Below are 6,937 nucleotides of genomic sequence, written 5' to 3'. Positions count from 1 at the left end.
TCAAAGCAGAACTGTCAGAAGGCGGATGTGGCACTTGACAAAGCCTGGCGTTGTTAGTTCGTGAGGTCAGCAGTGCCCTGGGTTGTACTCATTCCAGATTTGCAGAGCATAAAAGGGCTTTTGGTGTTGTACCCACTCACTTGGCTGAGAAACTTCTCACTTGGAAGGGAATTAACTCCTTAAAATGGGGGAAAGGACATACCCACCACAGCCTGACCCCGTGCCCAGGTGCCTGCCAAAGGCTCTCTGGGTACAAACAATTAGGTGATGGTACTCCAGGACCATGCACGTGGGAGAGGTCCAAAGTCACCCAGCCAAACAGGAAGGAGATCAGGGGTGAAAGAGGGGAGAGCTGTGGGAATCCCCCAGGAAATTTCCTATTATTTCTGCAGGCCAGTGGGTTTGACACAGCAGTGACATGGCAGTTTCACAAAGTTAGCATTATTAAAAAAAAAAAAAAAAAAAAAAAAAAAAAAAAAAAAGGTTTTCCCACTACTAGTTTCATTCAAGCAGGAATGATAGGTGAATGTAGCCCCTGTGCCAGCCGCAGACCACAGTGCCATGGCACAAAGCATGGAGAGGCAGGAAATTCCTCTTGTCTACATCGAGCATGGTATTGCAGCACCAAACTGGACTTCCAGCTGTGGGTGAAAAGGCCAAAGAGTGGCTTGGGGTTAAACCCCAGCTCCATGAACACAAAGACTCCTGGTTTAGAGTTGGCCAGGGTGGTTTTAGGCTGAAATAGAGTTGAAAAATCAATCACTTATTAATGAAAAAATAATTTATTTCTTATTCCATTTTTTCCTTAAAAAAAAATACTTTGCAGGAAGCTTTTTTTTTTTTTAATGCTAGATTTCTCTCTACTTTGTTTTAATCTCATGAAAACCTGTCTCTATTTACCCACCTCTGCTCTGACACCCCATTTCATGGCACTAGTGTGCTGGGACATGGGACTGGACATCAGGAACCCCGGACCTGTAGGTGACTTTCCCACTGCCACGAGAGGCTCTTTTTGCACACACCAGTCAGCATCACGGCATTCCAGGTATCCTTATCCCAGGATCCCATCTGACTGACATTGGGTAACAGCCTATTTGAACATGACCGATGGGAGAACAAATTAGTTAATGGCCAATGCATATGCAAAGAGCTAAGCTGACGTTACAGCGAGGGAGATGCTAATTGCAGCTGATTAATCCAATAGCAAGTGCCAGAAAAAATATACATGCAGAAGTGGCACTCACTGCTTAGCTATTAATTCCCATGGCATGCCTCATTGCCAAGAGAGCAAGGCTGCATATAAAAGCTTTTGGCTCCAGCGCGGTCCTCAGGACTCGGACACCCTGCTCAGCCCGTCTGTCACCAGTCGCAGGGTGAGTTGGATTCCCTCTGCTGCCTCAGATTACTAACATTTTTTCATAGAAAGAGCCAATTAAAATAAATAAATAAATAATAACATTAATAATAACAATAAAAAAAACTCCATTGTTTTCTTTTTCTCAGACTTTATCCCCGAGGGCTTGGACATCTCTGCCACAAGATGCAATACCGTAAAGGCGAGGATGACCAGGATTTGTGCCATGACGACTCCATCTGCGGCTGCCACGAAAACCCCATGGGGGTCACGGACCTGTCCCCCTGCCATGACCCCGGCAGCCTCAGCCGCGACGTTGAGGGGTCCTGCCAGAGCGTGCCACAAGCCTGCCAGCTGCCGGAGCCCTGCCCACCCCAGAATTGCTGCCCGCCACAGCAACGCTGCAGTTTTGGCAAACCCCGTCGGCGGGTGGAGCTGAGCCCCGTGCAGCCTTCTTGCCCCCCGACTAAAATCCACCGCCGGCCTCTGCAGCAGTATCGGCCACCACTGCAAAGCGAGGATCCAGGGAGCTGCGGCAAGCCCCGCAGGAGAGTGGAGCAGTGCCCCGTGCAAGAGCCCTGCTCGCCCATCCCGCTGCATCCCCGGCCACTGCAGCACCGCTGCCCCTGCGTCCCGTGCTGCTGCCCACCCATCCAGCACTGCCGCCCACCCATCCAGCACTGCCGCCCACCCGTCAAGTACTGCTGCCCCCCTGCCGTGCAGCATCCCAGCCAGCACCAGCACAAACAGGTCCCTCTCTTGCCCCCCTGCCTGCAGAAGAAATGAGGAGGGGGCCCTCCCCAGCGTGTTCCCCCTATGCCGCTGCTCGGTGCGGAGATGCCCCGCTTTTTGCTCAAACTGCTGGTGCTCTCAGCTCTGCTTTCTGGCTGCTGCTCTGCACGCCCTGGATTCAGGGACTGTGATCCCCTGCTTGACCCCGGCACTGACACTTTAAATCAATGCCCTGGCGCAGGCTGCCCGTGGGTGCACCATCCCTGGCAGTGCCCAAGGCCAGGCTGGATGGAGCTGGGGGCTGCCTGGGCTGGGGGCAGGGGTCCCTGTCCACTGCAGGGGGGTTGGAACAAGGTGGGCTTTAAGATCCCTTCCAACCCCAACCACTCGGTGATTCTGTGAAATTCCCAGGATCTTCCCCCCACCAGGGAATAGGCTTTAATCACCCAAACCCCATTTTGCTCCTCCTTTGCTGGGAGTTGCTGGTTCTTCCCTCTGGTGGGAAGGCAAGCAGAGGGGATGGATGAACTGAGCAAGAAAAGCCAGAACAAGGAGGTGCAAGCAGCCTGCAATGGACGCCCCTTTTCTTGCAGCTTCAGCGGACTGTGATTTCAAGGTTGTTTCTAAACAGGGACAGGACTGTACTGGGAAAAGGCACACACTGTGATAGCAGGAGCACCAGGGACTCCTGCAATTTTACTTTCTCCCTGTGTATTCAAGAATAAAATTGACAAAAATTAGTTGACACTTTGTTCCTTTTTCTTTTCCACCAATAATATCACTGATATTACAATGAGTAGATATTAAAGGTCATTAGAATTCTCACAAGGATATCTTTGAAGTTAAAAACAAAATTCAAGGTCACACATGACAACTTCAGCCCTGGCTATGGCAGTTTCACCAGGCTGACCTCAGCTGTGTGCTGTGAAATTTTCCCCATGGTGGTTACCCATGAGAGGACCGATGGGTGGACTTCACTATTGCCCATCACGCACCCTTCCAGTAAGTGATCTCAGCACAAACTGTTTGCCCCACAATGTGTTCCATTACCTCCTTTAGCTAGGCAGTAACACCACACTGGGAGGCTGTCCCTCATATAAGTGCTAATCAGGATAATGAAGCGTGTGCCTCAGCACGTGAGGCGTGTCTGAGCATGCCAGGAATGTTCTCCCTAGGTGCAGGAAGGTGTGGGTCAGCCTCTTCCCCACGGACACGCTGCTAATGTGCTGCTTCTCTCTCACTTTAGCAGAAAAGCCTTTCACTATGCACATTAAAATACCCAGTGTTTTTTCTTTGTATTGCCTTAGCATAGCCCCAACAATCCCCACTAGCAATTCCCAAGGAAAATCAGGGGGAAAAAAATAATTTGTATTTACTTAAGACAGAAAACCTGCCATGGAAAGGCCGCAGGCCAGCTCAGTCCTCACACCTCCAGCTTGGCTCTGGTCTCTCTTGTCTTCGAAACTTCTTTTCACCCGTCCCAGCCACAGGACTCTTTCTCTAGCCTGCCCAGGTCCTGTCCTCCAGCAGTCTGGGGCACTCACCCTAATTTGGTGCCACCTGTGGACTTGCTGAGTCCACCTCATCATCCAGGGCATTAATGAAGATGTCAGCCAACATCAGCCAATGTTAAACCCACCATATAGTTTACCCGTTCCAGGCCATACTTCCACCAGTTTAACCACAAGGCTGCTGTGGCAGACACTGCCGAAAACCTTGCAAAAGTCAAGGCAGCGCCATCCATTGCACTCCCCATCCACAGAACCGACATCATCATCATCATCATCACCGAAACCCATCAGCATGATTTGCCCTCAGTGGCTCTGTGCTGGCTCTTCCCAGACCCCTGTTTGTGCTTCAGACACCTGGAAATGCTCCCCGTGGGTAGCAGAGTGGGAACGCCGGGGTGATAACGCTGTGCACATGGAGGCTCCTGACTCATAGGTCACCCATCAGCCTGCACGCGGTGTCTCGGTCCTCTGGAGCTGGTGAATAAGTACGATATTACCTGCCTCATATAGACTACGTGTGGCTTAAACTCTGTGAGTCCTTTATGTGCACTACACAGTAACTATGGTATAATTAAAAGATACTTATCAAGAATCATGAGTCAAGCAGAACATGCCAAGTCCTGGGAACAGCATCCAAATGGAGGGGATGTTTTGTCAATAAATAATTTAGTCCTCGTTCCTGCAGTGTGTTTCATTTACAAGGGGAAGACTTGGAACTGTATAAAAGGGCTCGGTCCCTTTGCCTCTCACAATCTGTTCCCCCACTCAGCGTCTGCCTTCTCCTTGTGAATTGGGTAAGACAGCTCAGAGCACCTGGGTTCATTTTTGGATGGGTGTCTGGATTTAGGATGTCACAGACCGAGCATACTAGTGCTTTCCTTTAGACTGTGCTCCTCACACAGGGGCTAGAGGATGGTGGGCTAAGCCGCAAAAGAAGCCTTTGAGGGACTTGGGTTCAGGATTTTCAGCAATGTCGCTATGTGCTGCAATGCTATATGGCTGCCTCTGTTCTTGGAGACGGGAAAAAAAAAATAAGAGTAAGGTCAGAAAGAGGGTTTGGACATACTGAGTGACAGCAAGGACTTTCTTTAGATCCTGGGTTTTAGGATAAGCAAAGCTGGACTATGCATGGGACACCAAAGTAGCTTATGAGAAGTTAAATGAAAACAGAGATGAAAACACAAGCTTCTTCATGTTTTTTTCAGATTTTTCCCTACAACTGCACTATGATATACTCCTCTGGAAGGGAATCCTACTTCAACTTGAACTCAACCTGGTACGACCCCTCAGGGTCCTGGCTGGACACGCGGCGCACGCCCTTTCGCTACGGCTATGAGACCTGCTCCTCGGGGTGCGACGGCGAAGGTGTGGAAGGAATGAGGGGGCACAACTACCGGCACTATGGCTACCGGCAGCCGGTCTGCTCCGAGCGGTGCCACAGCTACACAGCGGCTGATTCGTGCCACGGAGGCGGGGGCTGTGTCAGGAGACCCACCTACAGCTATGGCTCCACGGGGGGATGCCACGGCTACGGGCGGTCGGTGTGCTCCGAGAGGTGCCACACATCCTCGGGTTCATGCCATGGAGGTGGTGGTTCCAGCTGCGTCAGGAGACCCACCTACAGCTACGGCTCAACCGGGGGATGCCACAGCTACGGGAGGTCGGTGTGCTCTGAGAGGTGCCACACGTCCTCCGGAGGAGGATGCCATGAGACCCGCCAGAGCTCAGGGTACCAGCCATGCTGCAGCAAGCCGGTGCAGCGGGTGCCGCAGATCTGCCCACTGCCCACCTACCCCATCCCAGTACAGCAAGGCTGTGTGCCTGTAGCAAAGTGCATCCCCAGCCAGCAGAAGCAGCAGGTCTGCAAAGTGCCGGCCCGGAAAATAAAGTAGAGGATGTGAGGAGTGGGGATGAACGGGAAACTTCTCATCCTCGCAACATCGCCCCAGTTTTCGGCATGTCCTGTGTCGCTCAAGGGTTTCCACTCTTCTTGTCATTTTGCTTGTAACGTGCTTTGAAGATGTAACCCACTGTCTCAGTGTGAAATATTAAGTGCTGTTCCTTATCTTGGTGGCTCATGTAATGAAACACCCTGCACTGTGATCAATTCACCTCCCACAGTTCTTTCACAGCAGATGCAGAGCCAATAAAAAGTACAGCTCATGACCCCCTTGTATCTGTGTTTTCTACTTCATCCCTTTGAATTGCTTCTGACCCTTCCTGTGGTGGAATCTGATGTCTGCAGCACCCCCGTTCACCCTTACTTCAAGGCTCCTGGTTGATTCAGACCAGTTTCACACTATTCCTCCTCCAGGCACACCTTCCCTGTTGAGAAAAAGCTAACAGTTTTCATCACATACTCTGTGTGCAACCCAGCAATTAAATACTAATATATTAACATGAAAAAAAAAAATAAAAACACACCACACACACTTTGTCAGAGAGGTAAAAAGAAGAGTTCTGCTTGGCACCTCATTTCATTCATTGCCCTCTGTATCCTGGGCAGCCAGAGCTCAGCAACGTTCGGTGCCACTCTGATGGGTGCTGATGGGGTCAGGGAGGGGTGAGACCTCTCGGGGATGGAGCCTTCGAGCTGGGGGAGGAATGGGGACTGTTTAGCTAGGAATACAAGCCAAATGGGGATCAGAAGCGTGGCAGTAGACAGGGGAGGAGTTGGCTGGACCCACTCTCTTTAGCAGGGCAAAAGGCCCCCAGCCCCCTATAGGGCCAGGTCAGGGGGGTTAGAGGAGCTCCCCGGGGGGATTGCTGGCAGCAAAGCAGGGACCTGCAACTGGTGACTCACAGCCTCATGTCCCAGGAGGCTCCTCGCACCTCACCCAGCCCAGGCAAGAGCCTCCAATGTCCCCACCGCCCAGCGTCCTGCCCAGCCCAGCCCGGAGGATGTGACACATCGCAGTCAGCTGCTCGGCAGCGTTAGAGGTGGAGATTTCTCCTGCAGCACAACCTGGAGAGGAAAAGGAGGCGATGCAGGTGCAAGGTGCCCCTTACTGGAATGGAGGCTTTGTCAGTGCAAGCGTGGGGCTCTCGACATGCCAGCCTTCCTCACTGGGCTCTTCCTCACCCAGGCACACAGGATGATGCCATGACACATTGAGGATCACACAGCTCCCATCCCAAGCATGGCTCCTTGGGCTGTCCCCGCCCTGTGCAGCCCAACAGCACAGCCCACGGGCCTCGAGCGCTCAGGCTGCAATGGCTTGGCCACCCCATGGCATGCAATGTCACTTGTGAGCACCTTGGGGACCTCTTTGGGAAGGATGGTGCCAGCAAAACTTTCACAGGAAAGGATGGGGCTGGGGCAAAGTGACAAATCCACTTC

General features: G+C 52.0%; 2 protein-coding genes across 2 annotated transcripts; both read left to right on the top strand.

The window, feature by feature from the left end:
• The first annotated feature begins 1,540 nt into the window (after positions 1-1,540).
• LOC116499602 (keratinocyte proline-rich protein-like) lies at positions 1,541-2,140 on the top strand. Its single transcript, XM_032204353.1, has one exon. The coding sequence runs from the start codon at positions 1,541-1,543 to the stop codon at positions 2,138-2,140; it is 600 nt and encodes a 199-aa protein (XP_032060244.1).
• A 2,683-nt stretch (positions 2,141-4,823) lies between these two features.
• On the top strand, positions 4,824-5,489 carry LOC116499605 (keratin-associated protein 5-2-like). The gene has a single exon (XM_032204360.1). The coding sequence runs from the start codon at positions 4,824-4,826 to the stop codon at positions 5,487-5,489; it is 666 nt and encodes a 221-aa protein (XP_032060251.1).
• The last annotated feature ends 1,448 nt before the right edge of the window (positions 5,490-6,937 follow it).

The sequence above is a fragment of the Aythya fuligula genome, chromosome 28 (assembly GCF_009819795.1).
Source record: "Aythya fuligula isolate bAytFul2 chromosome 28, bAytFul2.pri, whole genome shotgun sequence".
NCBI lineage: Eukaryota > Metazoa > Chordata > Aves > Anseriformes > Anatidae > Aythya > Aythya fuligula.
Note: the sequence above shows the minus strand (reverse complement) of the source record. Positions and strands in the feature narration are given on the sequence as shown.

Excerpts from the sequence above, each read along its gene's own strand:
- LOC116499602 (XM_032204353.1), top strand. The coding sequence starts at position 1,541 with ATGCAATACCGTAAAGGCGAGGATGACCAGGATTTGTGCCATGACGAC.
- LOC116499605 (XM_032204360.1), top strand. The coding sequence starts at position 4,824 with ATGATATACTCCTCTGGAAGGGAATCCTACTTCAACTTGAACTCAACC.